The sequence below is a fragment of the Rhinatrema bivittatum genome, chromosome 1 (genome assembly GCF_901001135.1).
Source record: "Rhinatrema bivittatum chromosome 1, aRhiBiv1.1, whole genome shotgun sequence".
In the NCBI taxonomy this organism is placed as follows: Eukaryota; Metazoa; Chordata; class Amphibia; order Gymnophiona; family Rhinatrematidae; genus Rhinatrema; species Rhinatrema bivittatum.
In genome coordinates this window covers 21078258-21100499 of record NC_042615.1, presented here as the reverse complement: position 1 = coordinate 21100499, position 22242 = coordinate 21078258, and the positions used below count along the sequence as shown (strand labels likewise).

Below are 22242 nucleotides of genomic sequence, written 5' to 3'. Positions count from 1 at the left end.
CTTCACGAAGATCCCAAGGAAAGATTCAAAACGGCCATATTTTAGGCCACGGCGGTACTATCCACCTCCTGCCCGTGGAAGGTCATCTAGACCAGCACAAAGACCGCAGTCCCGACACCCAAGAGCACCTAGAGCTCAACCCCCTCCACAAACAGGCCCGACTTCGGGATTTTGAAATCTCACCGGGGAACAGAAGCCTACCTGCCAATCCAACCCCAAATTTGCCAGTAGGAGGTCGGATCACTTTCTTCCAGCACAATTGGTCGAACATCACCACAGATCAATGGGTACTCTCGATAACATCTCAAGGGTACCACCTGGACTTTCTCACTGTACCAAACGATACTCCACCCACCTCGTCTTGGACAGTAAACAATCAATCCACACTCTTACAAAAAGAATTATCCACCCTTCGGAGAGCCAGGGCCGTGGAACCAGTTCCCCGGCCTCAGCAGGGCAGAGGATTCTACTCCCGTTATTTCCTCATTCCAAAGAAAAAAGGAGGCCTACGTCCCATATTGGACCTCTGGAAACTCAACAAATACCTAAAAAAGAAAAATTCAGGATGGTGTCATTGGGCACCATGCTACCTCTACTTCAAAAAGGAGATTGGCTCTGTTCTCTGGATCTTCAAGACGCTTACGTTCACATTCTAATATTCTCTCCTCATCGCAAGTATCTGCGATTCCTAGTAGAAAGTCAACATTTCCAATACAAGGTGCTACCATTCGGTCTTGTTTCAGCACCTCGAGTGTTCATAAAGTGCCTGGCAGTGGCAGCTGCCCACTTGCACAAGGAAGACGTGCATGGTTTCCTTCCCTGGACGATTGGCTCATCAGAAGCCAAACAAGACAAGGAGCTCTCAACTCTCTCAAGCTCACAATAACTCTACTCCATTCATTGGGTTTCCTCATCAACTACCAGAAATCCCACTTCATACCATCTCACCAGTTACAATTCATCGGAGCAGAATTAAACACTATAACGTCAGAAGCTTTCCTTCCAAAAGACCTCGCGCAGACACTCGCCTCGTTAGCAGGCTCTCTCCGCGCATGCACTCAAATAACAGCTCATCAATGCCTCACTCTTTTAGGTCACATGGCCTCCACAGTTCATGTCACTCCTATGGCCAGATTAGCCATGAGAGTCACTCAATGGACACTCAGAAACCAATGGATACAAGCTATTCAACCACTGTCTTATCCAATTCAAGTAACTTAGCAACTACGGTCCTCGCTCCTATGGTGGGCAAACATGGACAACTTGCTCACAGGCCTACCTTTCCAAAACCGATTCTGCAAGTGACTTTAAATACAAATACATCCACCTTCTGGTGGGAAGCACACATTGGACATCTGCAGACTCAAAGTACTTGGACAAAACTCAAAGCTACATTTCAGATAAATTTCCTCGAGCTTCGAGCTATACATTATGCGCTGCATGCGTTCAAGGACTTCCTTTCCCACAAGACTGTTTTGATACAAACAGACAACACAGTAGCCATGTGGTACATAAACAAACAGGGAGGTAAGGGCTCGTATCTCCTTTGTCAAGAAGCAGCACAGATTTGGAACTGGGCCCTAACACACTCAATGTTTCTCCGGGCCACTTATCTGGCAGGCAGTAATGGTAACATGGAATAGACTTAGTTTTTGGGTACTTGCCAGGTTCTTATGGCCTGGATTGGCCACTGTTGGAAACAGGATGCTGGGCTTGATGGACCCTTGGTCTGATCCAGTATGGCATTTTCTTATGTTCTTAACGTAGTGGAGGATCGCCTCAGTCATCAATTCCAACCTCATGAGGGGTCTCTGGATCCAGAAGTGGCGACCAAGATCTTTCAACATTGGGGCCAACCAACAGTAGACCTCTTTGCATCACAACTGAATTACAAAGTGGACAATTTTTGCTCCCTGTACAAGCAGAGAAACCGCTTACCCAGGGATTCCTTTGCTCGCCACTGGAACTCAGGTCTTCTATACGCGTATCCTCCAATACCGTTAATAACCAAAACCCTAGTGAAACTACAACAGGACAAAGGGTCCATGATACTCATAGCCCCATATTGATCTCGACAAGTATGGTTTCCAATACTCCTCGACCTCTCGATCAGAGACCCAATTCGCTTGGGCACAGCACCCACTCTCATAACTCAGGATCAGGGCCGGTTGCGTCATCCTCACAGCATGGATGTTGAAAGCTTGATTCAACAACCTCTCAATCTTTCAACTAATGTCTCTCAAGTGCTTGTAGCTTCACGTAAACCCTCCACACGAAAGAACTATCATGCTGAATGGAAACAGTTTACCACGTGGTGCACACAAAACAGTGTCGACCCTTTTTCCTGCACCACATCATCGTTATTAGACTATCTATGGCATCTCTCAGACTCTGGTCTCCAGACCTCATCAGTAAGAGTACATTTAAGTGCAATCTCAGCTTATCACAATACCATTGGAGATGCGCCAATATCAGTGCAACCCCTCGTTAGTAGGTTTATGAGAGATTTAATTCAACTTAAACCTCCACACCGACCACCGGTCACGGAATGGGACCTTTAATCTAGTCTTAACGAGGCTCATGCATTCTCCTTTTGAACCCATGGATTCCTATGATGTTAAATTTCTCACTTGGAAGACTATCTTCTTAATAGCCATCACATCTGCTAGAAGGGTTAGCAAGTTACAAGCACTTGTCACATTCTCACACTACACAAAATTCCTACATGACCGAGTGGTACTCCGTACACACCCAAAATTTCTCTCCAAGGTAGTTACGGAATTCCACTTGAATCAATCCATTATCTTGCCTACTTTCTTCCCAAAACCGCACTCTCACCAAGGAGAGAGGGCTTTACACACCTTGGATTGTAAACGTGCGCTTGCGTACTACTTAGATCGCACTACGGCCCATAGGAAATCCACCCAGCTCTTTGTTTCTTTTGATCAAAACAAACCTGGAACAGCGGTGGGCAAGCAAACTCTGTCTAATTGGCTTGCAGATTGTATACAATTTTGTTATGAAAAAGCAGGCCTTCCTCTCCAGGGGCGAGTAAAAGCTCACTCAGTAAGAGCAATGTCAACTTCAGTAGCACACTATCGTTCAATACCAATAGCTGACATATGTAAAGCCACAACATGGAGTTCTCTTTACACCTTTGCGGCTCACTACTGTCTCGACAAGGAAGGACGACAAGATTCAGCCTATGGACAATCTGTCTTAAAGAACTTGTTTCCAGCATAATCCAACTCCTTCCACATCCAATCTTTCGTGATTTCAGGCTGCTTCATTTCTCCCAACAGTACACCAGTTGTTGTGCCTGTTGCACAAGTTGTACACTGTTGGTCCAATACAAAGATGACTCAGCCTGTAGCTTGCTAATCACCCATATGTGAGGACTAGCATCCTGCTTGTCCTGGGATAAAGCAAAATTGCTTACCTTGTAATAGGTGTTATCCCAGGACAGCAGGATGTAGTCCTCACGAAACCCACCTGCCACCCCGCGGAGTTGGGTCTGATACGTTTTATTATTTTATTTTTGGCTAACACTCATTGCTACAAATGAGACTGAAGGGAGACCCCTGTGGCTCGAGGGATCATGGCATGCTGGGCATGCTCAGTGGGCTCAGGATGCCAGTCAAACGTTTCTAGAAACTTTGACAGAAAGTTTTCCGGGATAGGGCTCCATCAGTGACGTCACCCATATGTGAGGACTACATCCTGCTGTCCTGGGATAACACCTATTACAAGGTAAGCAATTTTGCTTTGCTTTTTTTTTTTTTTTTTTTTTACACAAGAAAGTAGACTTGGTTCATCAGGAATTTAAAGTTTCTCCACCAGCAGCTGAGCAAGAGGAAGTAACTTACAGTAGTTCTGAATTATCTTTTAATTTAGCCAAAAGTAAGTGTTCAGCATTCAGGCCTGTTGTAGACATGGGGATGAGTACGATTTTCACCTTAATAAATAGTAGCACCTTAATGTTAGATCCTGTGCAATATTACCAGAATTCATATTGTCCAAATATCTAAAATAACTGATTAATTAATTAGGTGTAGCCTTAGCATGGTTTAGATCATTTCTTGAGGACTATCACTCACAGGTGAGCTGGGGCTCAGATATTAGACCCCCAGAATAGTCACATGTGGGGTTCCTCAGTGGTTGGTTTCGTCCCCAACCTTATTTAATATATTCATGGCACCATTGACAACTATAATCCAGAGTTTTAGGTTCAGTTGCTTCATCTGTGCCATGAGATACAAATACTGGTTCTTTTTCAATCTGGAGGAACCTGAGGATTTAGCTTGGTTTAATTAGTATCTGGGTAGAATAGGAGATTAGTTTGTATTATATAAACTGAAAGTCAGTCCTTAAAATCTGAGGCCATCTGGTTCATTTAGAAGGAAGGGTGATGTTCAGCTAGCCCCTTAGATGTTAGGAATTGACATTCCTCTGGTGGACTTAGTTATTAAACAAATAAAAATCAACAGAAAAAATTAGGTCCACACTAGTGAATGGCTAACACAGAGACCATCATAGGATTGAGCTTTCAAATTCGCTTAAAAAGTGATTAAAACAAACTTGAAACCACCTGAATGTGTGACACAGCTCATTTTATAATCATAGGTCTCAGATCCAATTTTAACTCTTTTTTTTTTCAATTGCATGTAAAAAGAAGAAACACTGAAATTAATAGCACGTATCTTATTGCACAGAATGAGTAGTCCATTTCCTTTTTGCCTAAAAACGCCAAAGCCATAGACAGAAAAGCCCGACATGAATCGTGTTTATTTATGATCTTCTTCAAGGGCAGTATTTGTACAAGCAGATGATTAACTTCTACTCTTTTGGAACATTCAAGATATGCAGTAAACTTGTAGGCAAAAATACATTTCTAATTCACACTGGAAATGTAACTCCTTTTTTCGTCTGAGGTTGAGTAAACTCGCATTTCTGGTGGCCAGATTAATTCTGTTGCTGTGTCCAGTGTGGTAGAAACAGTTAAACATTGTGACCTGACTTGGCCACTGTTGGAAACAGGATACTGGGCTACTGACACAGCATAGCAAATCTTATGTTTTTATGTTTTATTCCACCTTAAGCCAAGGAGTAACATAGAAATGACGGCAGAAAAGGACCAAATGGGCCATCCAGTCTGCCCAGCAAGCTTTTTATGATAATATCTGCTGCGCCATGCAGGTTACCCCAAAGTTTCTTTTAAGGATAGCAACCTTCACCCATAAAAAAAAAAAATACTGCTAGCAGTATTTTTACTGGGTGAGGAGCCGCCTTGAAAATTCTGACAGTGCTGCTTGATGTGCTTTCTTTATGGCCTTAGAAACGGCCTTTTTCCTTATGTCTGTGTATTAGTACCCCGAACTGTAATAGGGCCCGTGTTGGTTGTCGACTGAATCCAATTCCTCCTCCCCCCACCTCACCCCATCCCACCCCCGTGGTCGAAGCGGAGAATGATGTTGCAGTTGTGTCAAAAGAATCAAGTCTTATTGGTAAAGGGTGGGGATGCCATGCCTTTTGTTAAGGTTAGTAACTGCTGCTCCAGGCAGGTTACCCCCATTCTTATCAGTTCCCCAGAACATAAGTCAGGGCCCTCATTGGTTTGTTGTCTAAATCCAAGTCCCTTTTTTTCCCCTTGCTGTTGAAACTGAGAGCGATGTTTCAGTTGCATGAAAAACATCAAGGCTTCTTGATTAAGGGTAGTAACCACTGCACCAGCAACTCACCCCCATGCACTCTTTTCTTCATTCCCATCCTCTAACCTTTAGGGATCCACAGTGTTTATCCCATGCCCCTTTGAATTCTTTCACTGTTGTTGTCTTCACCTCCTCCTCTGGAAGGGCATCCCAGGCATCCACCACCCTCTCCATGAAGAAATATTTCCTGACATTGGTCCTGAGTTGTCCCCCCGGAGTTTCATTTTGTGACCCCTAGTTCTGTTTGCAACAGAAAAGGTTTGACGATTGTGCATCACTAAAATCTCTTTGGGGAAACCAGAAGTGCAGGTGCATTATAATCTTCCCAATTAACCAACTCTTACAAGTGTCTCTTTAATATCATGTTGAAACCCAAGAAATGTCGGCACCATGCATTTGAGATTAAAAAGTAGGTGAAAATGTATTACATTTGTTTTATCGGCCTTTTTAACATAGCAGGACAGTTATGCATTTTTGAAAACACAAGCAAGAAGTTGAAAGCCATGTTTTATTGCACGTGTTAGATTTTGCTAGTTAACATATACCCTGATTGGCCACTGTTGGAGACAGGGTGCCGGGCTTCATGGGCCCTTGGTCTGACCCAGTGTGGCTATTTCTTACGTTCTTATGAAGAAGGCAAACGGACTGTTGACGGGGCGTTTTCCCTTTCTAGTTCAGAGGAGGAGATGTCCCGATGCCAGGAAATGATCAGGAAGCTGCATTCAGCTCTGGAGTCCGAACGAGAAAACTGTGGCACTGTCAGTGACGAAAGGCTGAAACTTCTTCAGGAAAACGAGCAGCTGAAGAAAGAGATGGCGGAATGGAAGAAGGCTGCCGGGGAGGCACAGCTGAAAGCTAAATTTCAGGTATTGAAACGAAATGAGTCCTCACCCGAAAGGATGCTCGTGTGTCCGCAGTGTGTGTGTGTGGGATCCTTGGTGAAGACCCGATGAGGCCCAGGGGCCGCCATGCCAGATATCATTGGATCCCTACTACTGCGTAGGAGGGACCATTTTCAGAGGCATTTCCCCACGTTAATCTGAAAGCTGACCCCCCCCCCCAGCTGAAAGTAAGCGAGGTGTTCCAGAACACGTGTACTCTTTAGTTGCATTACCGGGAGGCTAGACCAGGAGGTCTAGCAGAGGAAAATAAATAGCATTTTCAAATCTGTGTTTGTTATTTTCTGTTAAACAAGGAAAGGAAAGCATGCAAAGGCATAGCTTTGGAAATGCTATCCAACATAGATTTGTGGATGGGGTGTGTGTGGGTGATGGGATTGTGTTTAGGAGGGTGTGCATGGATAGGTGAATGTGAGCGATGGAGCTTTGTGTTTGGGGATGTGCGTAATATGGGGATGGTTCGGGGAGGATGTGTGTGTGGGTGAGAAGGGGGTTGTGATGCTGGGAGAGGTATGTAGAAGGGGCTGTGTCTCTATGGAAGTCGTGGGGTATATTTTTTGAGGGTATGCCTATAGGTAGTGGATGTGATTGTGAAGGAGTTTGTGTGTTGGGTAGGGGCTGTTTTTAAGTTGTGTGCGTGAGAGGAGCTACGGAATATGGGTGGGTGTGTCCATGTGGGGGAGTGTAAATGAGTGTGTGTTAGGATGGGATGGGCCAACATTTACATGGGTAAGTTTGTGTGTGAGGAGATGGTTGGGGGGGTAATATACAGTTGGCTGTGTGTGTAAGAGGTGTGGGGTTTAGGAAGTATGGGTGTGATTGAGGCAAGGGCATGTGCAGTGTGTGTGGGGGGGGATGGGGGTGGGAGAAAGTTGAGAAGCTGCTTCATTTATTTTGCCTGTTTCGGTGGGGGTGTGGATATAGGGAGGGTTGATGTACTGGGAGGAGGTTGCATGTTTGAAGGGGTTTAGGGATATGTGATGGGTACGTGTGGGTTGTGTCTGTAAGTGGAATTGGATGTAGGGTTTTTTTTGAGGATATGGTTGTGTGTGTGTGTGTGTATAACCGGTGATGTGGCTGGGGCGTGTGTGTGTGTGCACGTGCAAAGATGTGGGGGAGGGGTATGAATTGAGCTGTGCCATGTCATGTCCCTGTCTCTGTGGGAGAGTATAGGTATGAGTGGATGTGCTGTGGTTGGGGTGTTGGCATCGGTGTGGATGGGTGTGAGTTTGTAAGTGGTGTGTGTGTGTGTGTGTGGCGTGTATGCATGTGACATTCATGATGTATCAGGGTGTTATAGGTGCATGCATGTGCGGGGCAATGTGTACAGGAAGGTGTATGGATGGATGTATAGGTGGCAGTGGATGTGGGTGGTTGGCGGTGGGTGAGAACTTCGCCAGTTGCGTCAGCTGTTTTCGCTGTCTCTGTCTGTGTTGCTTTGTGGTAAAATGCTGGAAGGGTTGAGGGGAGGGGGGGTTTGTAATGGAGCGCTGGTCAGCAATCTAACAGAATAGTTTCTAGCACTGTCCCATGCGGGGATTTATTTTGAAGGCTCAGTTCTCTGAAGATACTGACCCAGTGTTTCCTGTTTTCAAACTCTTCTGAGTTTTCCTACATGCAAAATTTAGAGAATTTGTGACCCTTTCTTGGAGTATTATGGTGTCTACAGACGGAGAAACAGCAGACGTTGATCCCTTTTATATAAATCTCTCCCAACAAGTCTGTATGTTGGAAAGCATAAAACATCTCTGCTCCGAAAACAGTACCCGTGGACTTTGTCTCAGTAGAGGCAGTTTGAAAGTTGCCCCCCTGACACGCTTTTCCAACAAAAAGAGTTCAAAGCGAGTGACGACGGTTGAAATCAGTAATCGGGTATCGTCAGAATTAATAGTCAAATGTCAGTTGTTATGTCCAAAGGCAATAATCACTTGGCGGTGCCGCATAAACAAGTAGGTAGTTTAGTGCTGTGATCTGCTTGGAATGGAGGTGTACGTTGGTCTAAATGCTATGAGATGTTAGAGATCTTTATGTGGTTTTAATGAGGCCAGGGTTGGTGAGGGCCGAAAGCCAGGTTTTATTTATTTATTTGTTTATCTTGTTCAAAGCAACGGCAGGTTCTTTCCCTGTCCCCAGAGGACTCACATTGGAGGGTAAAGTGACGTACTCAAGGTCACAGGGAGCAGCAGTGGGATTTGAACCCTGGGCCCTCTGCTCTAACCACCAGGCGGCTGCTCCTCAGAATCTCAGGGGAGGACTGTATGGTCGCCAGCCTCTCCGGCCCATCCCCTTTTAAGTACATGGCAGTGCCTCGGGATGCCTCACCCCCAAATCATCTGCTTCTGAGCGACTCTTGGCTTTCTCTATTTCAGGAGATAAAGGCTCCAGCAGCCTTTGGCTGACAAACCTGTTATCCAAGACTCTTGTTGCAATATACCTGGAAGTGTGTCAGAGAGAGATAATATCACATGCAAGGCTAGGAGACTTTTCTAAGATGAATCTTTGTTGTAAATTCACAGTCTTGGGGGCCGATGCAATAATGTGCGCTCGGCAGAACACACGGTGTAACCTTCAGTGGTGTGCACGTTTTTTGGGCACAAACATTTCTTCCCATGTGGCAAGATTTGCACGCAAAAAAATGTGCGTGCAACAAATAATGCCCTACATTTATCAAAATACATAGGTAGTTTATCACATGCAGCGAGAGAGAGAAAGAGACTATAATGCTTTCATAGTAGTCAGCTATTTATATCACAGAGTGATATATGCAGAGTGAGACATACGAGCAACACAATAGGCTTCTGTGAAGATGTGACGTGATTTGAAGTGAGGAAAGTCAGATTAAGATGAAATTACTTCAGTGTTCTCTCGCCCTAGCTTGATAGTACCCTGGTAGAGAGTCTTATCAAGATAGGGCGAGAGAACACTGTAGAAATCTCATCTGTGTGTGACCTTCCTCACTCCAAATGGCATCAAATCTTCACCAAGGTCTACTGCGCTGTTCATACATTTCACTCTGCATGTGAAACTGACTCCCAAACCCTAGGCAACCACCAAATCCTCACCTCGAATTACTAGCTGGCCCTCCTATAGCACTATAAATAGTTGACTACTATGTGTGCCACCCCAACGGCTCTCTCCTATCCCTCTCCCCCCTCTCCTCATGCCTGAAACAGAATTTGTGATATTTATCGTAAATTGCGTTTCGGGCATATCGCACAGCTTAACACCAGGAAAAAAGGTGTGTGTATTTCCGGCGTTAAACTTGTGCGACAGTGTGCGTTACACTATCGCATGCTGCGATAATGCCCCTCATTTTTATTGATCCTGCCCAAACCCCTCCCAAATCCCGCCCCTTTGAATAAATTTGTAAAATGTGCATTCGCGCTGCGCATTGCTATAACTTATCACGCGCGATAACACCATAACGCATTTTGATAAATGACCCTGAATGTGCATTTAAATTAGTGTCCTTGCATGGAAATTCCATGCTAATGATGGCATTAGCTATTTCCCCCCAGTGCAGAGGGGTGCTCCTAGTTTGAGGTGGAGTAAAGCTTCCCGAGGTAATATCGGTCTACAGGCGGAAGCCAGGACATGTACTTGTGATTTTATGCGCAGAAAATATGCTCGGTGCTCAAAAAGCATATTTTCCACTTCTAAAATATGATTTATGTGCAAAAATTGCTTTCTGTACAGAATGCAGTTTGTGTGGGCATAATTCATATGCTGTATGCAGAAAACATGATTTGTGTACATAAACCATGTTTTCTAAAGATAAATAATGTTTTGCTGTGTGCCAAGCCTTTTTTTTTTGTATGCATATTTTCTGGTATGTGTGTATTTTTATTATTTTTTTAAGTCCCGATGCATTAGCATACTATTAGCTTACTGTATCAGGACTTGAAAAAACTAGGGCTTGATTTTAAAAAGCATTTACACACTTAAAATGGGGTTTTACACGTGTAAATGCACATTACTCATGTAAGTGAGCTATTGAAAATTGCTACAATACATGCCATTGAATTGTCCATAGGTTTTACATACATAAAGGCACTTTACGCACGTAAATATCTTTTGAAAATTGCTACAATAGTATGTTACATTTACACATGTGACGCCTTTGAAAATTCCCTCCTTAGTGTGTACATTAAGAAACTGCACTGAGTTTCACACAGTTTTAACATGCGCATAGGGTTATGGCCTGGGCACATTCCCAAATAGGGGCGGATTTTAAAAGGCGCGCGAATAGCCTACTTTTGTTTGCGCTCCAGGCGCAAACAAAAGTACGCTGGATTTTAGTAGATACGCGCGGAGCCGCGCGTATCTACTAAAAACCTGGATCGGCGCGCACAAGGCTATGGATTTTGTATAGCCGGCGCGCGCCGAGCCGCGCAGCCTACCCCCGTTCCCTCCGAGGCCGCTCCGAAATCGGAGCGGCCTCGGAGGGAACTTTCCTTTGCCCTCCCCTCACCTTCCCCTACCTAACCCACCCGCCCGGCCCTGTCTAAACCCCCCCCCCTTACCTTTGTCGGGGGATTTACGCCTCCCAGAGGGAGGCGTAAATCCCCGCGCGCGAGCGGGCCTCCTGCGCGCCGGGCCGCGACCTGGGGGCGGGTACGGAGGGCGCGGCCATGCCCCCGGACCGCCCCGGGCCGTAGCCACGCCCCCGTACCCGCCCCCAAAACACTGCCGACACGCCCCCGAAACGCCGCGACGACCGGGCCCGCCCCCGACACGCCCCCCTCGGAGAACCCCGGGACTTACGCGAGTCCCGGGGCTCTGCGCGCGCCGGGAGGCCTATGTAAAATAGGCTTCCCGGCGCGCAGGGCCCTGCTCGCGTAAATCCGCCCGGTTTTGGGCGGATTTACGCGAGCAGGGCTCTGAAAATCCGCCCCAAAATCTTTAATCCTGGAATTACTCTCCCCCCGAGAGGTGATTAAGTCATTTTCTGTAGCAAGATTTGTAGTGGGTGTATATGTTGCTTGCTAATGCTAAAATACCAACTGTTTCAAATTACCCTGTCATTTTCATTTTTTGACCACATACAGCAGGGATGTCCTAGCAGGGCCACTTACCAGTTAGGTTTTCAGGTATAAATTTTGATTGTAAGCCCTCCAGGGATAGGAAAATATCTACAGTACCTGAGTGTAATCCACCTTGAAGTATCACGAAAGGTGGAATAGGAATTTAAAAAATAAATAGAAATGTAAAACCTTTTATTACCCAAATGAATATGCATGAGATAGATTTGCATGCAATTGAGGTATTGTGTATGCAAACGCATCTCGTGCATATTCATTAAGGATATTCTGAAAACCAGAACGTTTGTGGCCCTCAGGGACTGGAGTTGGACCTCCCTATATACAGTGTTAATTAATTTGCATATGGCAAACAGAAATGTTCATGCAATTTAACCTTTAATCTCCGCCCCAAAATTATTTATCCATTTATTTATTTTTTTATTTTTTTACTAACTATAGATTAATTTCCCTTTAAATATTTTCTCATTCCATGGAGGTTAATTTAATTTTTCTGTAGCCATAGCTTAATTAGTATAAATGTTTGCCTCATTTTTATTTTATTTTATTTTTTTCATTTCTGGTTAAAGATGGAAAATATGTTTGAGGTGTGCTTTCTGCTGTCTCCTTAAAAAAAAAAAAAAAAGTTAGAAATTTGGGTGCATATATTTTATAGAATTTACAAGAATTGTTTTGTATATAATTTTACAAATCAGCATGAACTATCTGAGAGAATGCTAACAACCATATTGTACAACATCATCTCTCTTTACATCATTTTAGTATCAGTAGCCAGCATGCACTGATCCTTCCAAAACAAACCATGAACTGCAAAATTACCCTAGAACGAACATTTTAGCTGTACGAGTTGCATTCAGAAAACCCGTGAGAGGAATCTGCTTTCAACCTTTTCTTACTGCACCCTGCATTTTCCACGAGTGGGTTATGCACCTCTGCCAGCAGATGGAGCAAAAGCTGACGTCACGGCCATCTAGTCTTGTCCCATCAGCCTGCCAGTATTCTCTGTCTCCAGCAGATGGTGGATATGCATTTCCCTTTCGGGCATTGCCTGGGAGTAAAGTTACCATCATTGGTAATAATGGGACAAGCCATCTAGTCTTAGGGTTGTCCTGAGCAGGAGTAAATATGCTCGGAGAGATACCACCGGTTTGCAGATAAAATCCACGTAAAGGCGTGGATGGGCCAGAAGCAGAGAGAGGGTATTTATGGAACGTGTACGGGTCTTGGCCTGTGTGCTCCAAAATTTTTTTTTCTTGCTCTGCCAAAAGGCTCAAGGAGGAAAAGTCATCATTAAAACAAAAAAAGGTTGGAGGGAGTGTTGCATTCAGCTGTCCGTGGGACAGGCCCATGTATTGCCACACTTACCTGCCTCCCCGAGCCCATCCCAGGGAATACCGAAGGCAGGGAAGGTCCCGAGGCAACACCTCGCTCAGCTGCATCTCCGATGCTTATCCTTGGGCATAGCCCCATCCCAAGAGAATTTAAAGGGACCGCAGTGGGAAAGCCTCCATGGCCCCTGTTGTTGACAGCATCAAGGCTTCCCTATTTAAGGGCAGCTCTCCGGTTGCAGGACGCTTCGGCAATAGGTCCACTACCTCAGTAGAGCAAGTTGCCTCCGCGTGTTCCTGGTCTTTGCCTCTTCAGTTCCAGGTCCTTGTCTTCGTCCGGTGGTCAGTCTTCATTTCTTCAGTGTCTTCATCTGCCCACCTGTGCTGTTCCTCGCCTGTCTGCTTGCCTATCCATCCAGTCTTCCCTCGGATGGCTCTCTGGTCTTGACTTTGGCCTGCTTGACACTTGATTTCAATGGAACTCTGCCTGCTACTGACCACTGCCTGACTCTTGACCTTGCCTGAACACTGTCTGCCTTGACTACAGCCTGTCTGCGACTGTGCCTGTACCCAAACTGCCCCGGACCCTGACCTGTGTCTCGGCCATCTCCACAGACTTCCAACTCACCAATAGAGGCCTGCACTAAGTCCTGCCGGCCCCGGCATCAGAGGGCTCAACCTAAGGTGAAGGAAGGCTTGTATAGTTGAAGCTCCAGCTGGAGCTGTGTCACAGCCACCTCCGCCAACGGACTGTGGAGACCTGCAGGGCTCCTCTTTGCAGGTTGCGCCAACTCCACCTCAGTCCAAGGGTCCACGTCCACCACAGGAAGACTCAAAAGGAATGTGATAAATCACTTTGTCACCAAAATATTTTGATACTTGCAAAATATTCTTCAGCAGAGCTGGAAGGAGCCAAAATTGTAGTTGAATTCTGTCTGGGAGAAATACAGTGGGACCTGAGAGGCAGGGAGTGTGTAAGAGATTCTACAATTCCGGATTATCTGACATTAAAATCAGATAGCATATGTCACGAGTTTTGGTAAAAGGGAGCAGAATATCTACACCTTTTAGAGGTAGATAATGAGATTTATATTATAGCAATATAAAATATACACTGATTTTATATATGGTAGATATTGTTTTTAAGTTTCTGATTTAACAGAGCAAAGCACTCTTGTTACAAAGGTTATGAAAACCTCTGCATTTAACTTAGTTAACTTGTACTTGCCAAATGCAATGCCAATTAAATTACCCCAGCCAGTTATCTCACCCTTCCCAACAATCGGCTTGTCCTTATGGAGAATCGGGGTCCTATCTCAGCACGGAGGGCAGCCAGCTGGACCTCCAGCGTGCAAATGACAGGTTAACATTACTGTTTCAAGGAAGACAAACCCAGAGACAGGGCAACAATTAATGAAGCAGGCTGAGCTGAGCTAAGAGCCCAGCCTCGAAGCTTAACTTGAGCTTCGTGAAAAGTCTTGGGTGTGAAGTTTGTGTGAACGGCAGCAAGCCAAGCAGTGTGATGTGGCAGCGCAGTCCAGAATCTGTAAGTCCAAAGTCTTTCTTTTTTTCTCCGGACTTCATGCCATATGCATTTGGTCCGAAACATTGACTGGATGTTACCACAGTCCGTTGGCATGGGATTGGTGGGCTTCAGTTATGATTTCACCTTAGCTGGTACTTATATGCATATTCTCATGAAGATGCTGTTGTGAGTCAGAAGACATCGATGAACAATACCGAGCCTCATAACTAGATACAAAGTTGGTCAAGGCCGCAGATCAGCAAGTTTTCGTCCAGCAGTACCAGGAAATTTGCAAGGTGAAGACAGGTGCTTGATATGAAGAACAGCAGCAGTTTCTTCTCCTCCTCACAGGCTCTAAAACTGATTTCCATCTTGTGTTGTTCAGGTGCACACTCCTTTTTAGGGTGTCTGGCTTATCCCTACCGGTGTGAAAGTAAGAAGACCACAGATCAAGTAAGACCTGTTAACAGCACAATAGGCAAGCAAAAATGGGCAAACTGGATGCATCAAGTTTTCCAACATCATCTTCTATGCTTCTGTGAATAAATATTCAGTTGTACTAAAATACACTGAATTGTAACTGAATATCTCATTTAATGACCGTAAATATTTATGAAACTGTGATATTCAACTGCTATTTGTCAAACGAGCCCAACTTCACAGACAAATGATAACACAGAATATGGCAGCCCATCATTCCTGGTACAACGCCATAGACCTCTAGCTTTCCTCTCACTTTGTTTAAACCTCACATCTCAGTATTTCTCTTCACCGATAGTTGATGACTCCATGAGACCGAATCTCCTTCTTGTAGGAGAGTGTTAGAGCTGCCATTAAGCACCCTATATGTACACCACAGCATTCAGATTCAGCAAGTATTTTTAAATACCATGATTAATTAGTATTCTAGATGAACCATCACCTTGTGTAAGAGCATTTGAAAAACCTCTGCTCTTTTCTGTGGTGCTGACACCCTGCAAGCACCTAGTGTGATGTCACGGCATGACCGCGTTTTCATGATCATAACATTTTCTTTCTTATCACCAAAAACAGGTAAAACAGTCAGAAGAATTCCAGGAAGCGTTCCACTCACAGACAACAGGAGTTTTACTCTTTCGGATAGTAGAAGGACTAGGGGACACTCCATGAAGTTAGCATGGGGCACATTTAAAACTAATCGGAGAAAGTTCTTTTTTACTCAACGCACAATTAAACTCTGGAATTTGTTGCCAGAGAATGTGGTTAGTGCAGTTAGTATAGCTGTGTTTAAAAAAGGATTGGATAAGTTCTTGGAGGAGAAGTCCATTACCTGCTATTAAGTTCACTTAGAGAATGGCCACTGCCATTAGCAATGGTTACATGGAATAGACTTAGTTTTTGGGTACTTGCCAGGTTCTCATGGCCTGGATTGGCCACTGTTGGAAACAGGATGCTGGGCTTGATGGACCCTTGGTCTGACCCAGTATGGCATTTTCTTATGTTCTTATGTTCTTATAAGAATATCAACATGAAAATGTTAAAACTAGGAGTAGCCTAGTGGTTAGAGCAGTGGGCTACAAACCAGGAGACCAGGGTTTGAGTCCCGCTGTTGCTCCTTGTGACTGTCACAATGTCCAAGGTCACAGCCCAAGGTCACAGCTCCTTGTGACCTTGGGCATGTCACTTTACCCTCCATTGCCTCAGGTACAATCTTAGATTGTAGGGATGTTCATTCGTTTCATATGTTTCCCATTACATGTCAATTAGATGTGCATTTGTTTCATACGTTTCATATTACATGCTTGTATAGGAAACGTATGAGACGGATGAAACGAATGCACATCCCTATTAGATTGTAAGCTCTCTGGGGATAGGGAAATACCTACAGTACCTGAATGTAATCCACTTTGAAGCAGTGAAAAAAGTGTGAAAAGCAGAATCTAAATAAATAAGTAAAAAATAAATACATTGAGAGCACAGATGCTTGAAGTATATTTCACATCTTTTGAGAAATACGAAATTCTGCAGAAGTGTTTTGATGTTTAGCGTTGAAGGAGGAAGATGATATGGTATTAACTGCTGTACTTTTATTTTAATTATACCAGATAAGCACAATGGAACATGAATATTCAGTGAAAGAACAAACCTTTGAGGTACAATTAACGGAGCTGGAAGAGAGCAGTCGTAACTCCACTAATGAACTGAGGCGACTGCTAGTGGCTCAACAGAAGGCAACCAGCAGATGGAAAGAGGAAGCAAAGAAGCTTACAGAAAATGCCGAGACCCGGCTCAAGAATCTGAGGTGAGACATTTCTCTTTCTTTGGCACAACGCTATTATTTGAAACTAAGAAAATGCATAAGCAAGCAACCCCATGCATAGACCTGAATAGTAGCGCCTTCTAGCAGATGGTAAAAATGTGCTGTAAGAAATTAGGGTTTCCTCTGTCAGAGCTGTCCCATCTGCCTTTCTGAGCTGTCAAATGCAAGGGGAAAACGGACTTTACAGCAGTACCTCAGCCTGTCTGGTTCATAAGTCCACAAAGATCAAATGTGCCCTATGGGTGTATCTCGGTGAAATGGAATAGTGCACTGTTTTGTTTTGGTAATCTGTGTGGGGTTATGAGGGGAGGAGTGTTGCCAGCAGAGTCCGGGTGGAGCATAGCTTGCAAAGAACCCCGGTTTATGGAGCAAAGAACACTGCTAAATAATTATTGTCTGTGGTGAAATTTATTGGAGGAAGTTAAACCGTTATTAGCTAGGCAGACGTGAGGATTGGCATCTCATATTTCTGGGAATGAACAACGGAGAAGGGATCTTCCCAATAAGATTTGCCAGATGCTTCCAAGTAGCCCTGATTTGCTGCTGTCAGAGACTTGATGGTGGAATGCATTTTTAATTTCGAGAGAGTGGAAAGTGGACCCTCAAAATGTTCACATTTTTTTCTCACTAGATTCTAGAATAGGTAGGAAGCTGAAATGTTGTACCTCCGTAGTCCTAGTAATGAGCAAAAAAAAAAAAAAGGAAAAGTACTAAAATAAAATTATTTAATTTTGCGGTGGGACTGGGCCATTCCAATTCACTTCCCTATCAGTTGAATTGGACAAAATTAGTTAGATTAAAGTAATCTGTGCGCATCTGGCAGCTGTCTTTCTGCGCCAGGTCGGTTTCTGTCGTATCCCCATACTGGACAAGTGTAGGCAGCACTGGATTAACATAGGGCATAGGAGGTCATTCCACCTTTTGAGTTGGCAAGCTTACGGATGACAGAGTTTCATGCTAACCTCATGTTTACATTTTTTTCTATGTTGCTCATGAAGGAAAGTGTATGGTACGAGTATGCTGGATTTGCACAGTGGTTCATGTTTCCATTTAACGTTTATTTGCATCCTGATTGCACGGATGTAAGAGGCTAACCTGTATCTTACTTAGATATGGTTGAAGTTGATTAATGGTATAGTAGTCAGTCAGTCTGGTTGGTGCAGTGTGAAAGTTTGCTTGATCTGAGCGACGTCGCCCACTTATATCACTTTATTTCTTATTATTTTACTTAGTGGACGGTGCTAACAGGATTAGCAGTCAAAAAGGACTCCTAGGGCTGGCTACTACTGTGGCCCATTGATTTACTATAAAGTGTTGAATAGAAGAGTTCGCATGTCTTTTGACCAATGACTACAAGTGTCAGGGCGCAGTACTGCAGTTGCACCACCAAATAATAAATTAAGAGACCAGAGATTCAAACTAGCAGAGAAGGGAGAGGCCAATGGAGTAAGAAGTGTGGGGAAAAGGGTACTGGGTGATGATGAGCAGGGAGAGAGTACATTGCCTACTTTTTGACCTACCAGCTAGCACTGTCCTTGACCTGCTGATTTTGCCTTAAAAGTACAAAATAAAGAACAGAAAAGCTAGGAAAAATCGTAAGAACATTGCTTGTTTTAGCTGCTCATTGAATTATCTAAGGCTATGCAAAATGTTGCTAGCTCTGTTGCTTTAATATGAAAATATTAAACTCTATCTCGTCCTGCATAGAACAAGCTGATTATTTTCAGATTTGTAGATGCCAAAAGAAAACTTGGAGCAGTTTAAGAGACCTCTGGGCTTTACATAAAGTTCGGTTTCCAAGTAAAGTCTGTATGCTTGGCAATATCCCCAAGGAATGTGCTCTGACCCACGTTGCTTAATCTGTCATATTTGAATTGGTTTAAAATGTTATTTTCATATAGTTAAGTTTTTGACAGGATTACATTTTTTATATCATTGGTTGGAACTTGCGGTGGAAAAAAAAAAAACTTCTGTTCTGTTTCTGGGACCATCAAAAACAGGAAATAAGAAAAAGAAACCCCCCATAGTTATAAAATGAGAAATAGTCCATTAGCTGCCCCAGAAGAAAATAAACTGTATACCTCCTTTTTACAACTTCCTCTACCGGTATGTCTGGATAACAACATTTCTTTTTCTACTTTGTGAGATGGAAAATGTGCTATTGCTTAAGTTAAATTAGCCAAGTATTTCTTGGGGTTATATAAGCAGTAACATCTGACGACATGTCTGGATTACATGATCTGCTGTATATGGAATCCGCGAGGTATTTCAAAGCATGAAGCAAAGTTCATGGGTCTCATTGTGGAATCTGTGTAAACAAGGAACTCGATGTTTCTCTGTAGAGAAGCAGGGCATGGATTAGCCATAACGCATGGGTGATGTCATCCGGCAGCACCAACAAGGACCCAGCTCCGAGTTCAGTAAAACTTATTGAGCACCCGCAGGCCCTGCCTCATGAGTCTTTCTTAATCCAAGCTACTGCACGGATGTTTCCCAGTTTTCTTTCTTAAAATGTTTCAGCTTTTGGCCTTGTGCCTTGTTACTGCTTCATTGCTTTCTAGTTTCTTGCCACTACCTTGGCAGACCCTCAAACAGAACTTTTCAGTTCTAGGGAAAAAAAAGGCTGAGTTTAGAGGAATCCAAGATCAAGAAGCCCGCGCTCAGTAGCTTCGAGGCTCGTTCCTGTGGGCATCTGATATCCATTATGGATATGCGCACTGTCTGCTGTCACTGCCTGAGCCTGGGCCTGACTTCTCTAGCTGCTACAAATGTGGCTGGATGCCCCTAGGAGCACCACGCCTGGAAAATGGAGGCCCTAAGGAGGGTGCTGGGGGTAAGAGGCCCAAGCCTTGGGACAGGGCTGAACAGCAGAATTGCTCCTCATGTAGAAGTGAGGTATTGGACTCTCCTTGCAGGGAGTCAAGCTGAAATTCCTCCCTGGGTGCAAGGGAAGCCTCCCCCATTGTTCTGGTTTCCAGATCCACCTCAGATCCAGGGTTGCACATGGCTCAGAAGCCTGTGGTACCAGACAAGGTGCCAAGAAGAGTGCCCAAATGACATGAGGAATTTCCTTCATGGCCATCCACCTTGGAGCAAAAGAGAAATTCATTGATGTCACCATGGGACTCTGCCAGAGCAGGCACCTTCTTGACACCAAAGCGGTAGATAGCCTCACTGGCGCAGATCCCTTCACCTTTTATGGTTTGAAAGATTCTCATGACATTGACTCATTTGTTTTACCCGGACATGGGGCTCAACTATCCATGACCGTCCATGTCCTTGGTGTGGAGTTCAAACTCTAAGGCTCAGTTCCACAGCACAGCGTACCAAAGCACTATAAATTGTCTCATAGCAGGATGCTTTGGCACATACGGTAAGCCCAGGAATCCCACTGCTGAGGTTAGAGTATGGTGGGAGGTGCAGCTGGCACTGTCCATGGACAGAGTGCCATTCAAAGGGAAGTGCCGACACCTTGAAGCTGGCCACTGCCACAGCAGACACAGCTACCAAGGCGCAGGGTTCTTCCATGGTTATACCTAGTGTCCTTATCGATGATAAGCCAATCTGGGTTCCTGAGGAAGATGTCTCGCCTCCAACTCTAGCACATGGAGTCTCCCAGCTGACAAAGCTAGTGAAGAATTTCTTTTCTTCTTTAAGCCCTGGAAGCCAGAGAGGAAAATTGGAACCTCTCCTGTCCAAGACGGAGAGCTTGTTCCCACATAGTGAGGCCGCCCAAGGTTCCAAACTAGTGTGTGTTTCTCCACAAGAGCTTCCAAAGTTAGGAGTAAGTCCGCACCACCAGGTGATAAATTCTTCTTATTCGAGGGATTACCCTCATGAGTTGGAAAGGGGTGAAGCATATTCTGTCCATTCTGAGTTCTTTCCAGAAATTTCTCCCTCAGAGTAGCAGAAGTCTCCTTTCCAGTCACCCTTAATCCTTGGCATTGTATCTTAGTATTCCCCTGTGGTCAGGAGAAGATGATTCTATGGAGATTCCTTTAGATCCCTTATCTGACTTGACTCAACATACTTCTTCTCCAGAGGATCTCAATTCTCTTAGATAAGTTGGCAAAGACATTCTCCATCAGTGTCAGGAAAGAAAAGGATCCAATAACAGATGTTTTCAGGCTTCTTCAGTTGATAAGTCATGGAGGAGTTAACATATTTGAAATGCAGTTCAGACATCAATCAAATGGCATGTTAAACCAAAGGAACATAAAGATTATCATATAAAAATAACTTACATATCAGGGTTAGAGCCATAAACCCAAACAGTTTCACCATAGTACCCAAGAAGTGCTGTGGAACACGCATGCACTCAGAACTTACAGCATGTCAAAATCCCTGTTTAATCACCTGGGATATAATGCAGGCAATTTTCAAAAAGCCACGTAGCAAAGTACACACGTACTTTTCTTCCCACGTAGCAAATTCTCAGAGAAACCACCCAGGAAGTCTACTAGTGGAAAATAACCCAGAGAAACTCTTCAAATTAATCTCCCAGTTTTCTAGCACATTATCAGGCTAATTTGAAATTGAACACGTGTGTGTCCATACCATGCTTATCGGCATGTGAGCAGAGATACGCTGAAATTTTAAATCATGCGCATAATTGCACACGAATATTTTAAAATACATCAGCCATGCATAAATATTCTTCTAATTTTAAGAGCTTATGCAAGCAAAGCTAGCGCATATATCTTCCACAGGACTTTGCTGGCTTTTACGTGTGTCTCTAAGCGGATTTTAAAACATGTTGGCCATAGAGGCAAAAAAATCACAGTAAAAACTTTTTTAAATATATACGAAGCAGAAAGCCTGTGAGGGAGTCAGTTGGACCGTTAGATGATTGAGGGGTTAAAGGGGCACTTAGAGAAGATAAGGCCATCGTGGAAAGATTAAATGATTTCTTTGCTTCAGTGTTTACTGAAGAGGATGTTGGGGAGGTACCCGTACTGGAGAAGGTTTTCATGGGTAATGATTCAGATGGCCTGAACCGAATCACGGTGAACATAGAAGATGTGGTAGGACTGATTGACAAACTGAAGAGTAGTAAATCACCTGGACCGGATGGTATACACTCCAGGGTTCTGAAGGAACTAAACAATGAAATTTCAGACCTATTAGTAAAAATTTGTAACCTATCATTACAATCATCCATTGTGCCTGAAGTCTGGAGGGTGGCTAATGTAACCCCAATATTTAAAAAGGGCTCCAGTTAGCCTGACTTCAGTGCCAAGAAAAATAATGGAAAATGTTCTAAATATCAAAATCACAGAACATATAGAAAGACATGGTTTAATGGAACAAAGTCTTGCCTCACAAATCTGCTTCACTTTTTTGAAGGGGTTAATAAACATGTGGATAAAGGTGAACCGGTAGATGTAGTGTACTTGGATTTTAAGAAGGCGTTTGACAAAGTTCCTCATGAGAGGCTTCTAGGA

The 22242-nt window shown here is 44.1% G+C and overlaps 1 protein-coding gene across 2 annotated transcripts in view; it reads left to right on the top strand.

Annotated features, from left to right (window-relative positions):
• The window catches only part of SCLT1 (sodium channel and clathrin linker 1), a 207883-nt gene that overhangs the window by 146463 nt on the left and 39178 nt on the right, over positions 1–22242 (top strand). For both annotated transcript variants that reach the window (XM_029592475.1, XM_029592554.1), the window contains exons 19-20: positions 6382–6574; positions 16584–16780. In XM_029592475.1, the coding sequence (XP_029448335.1) occupies positions 6382–6574; positions 16584–16780 (390 nt within the window). The remainder of the gene's footprint in view (positions 1–6381; positions 6575–16583; positions 16781–22242) is intronic.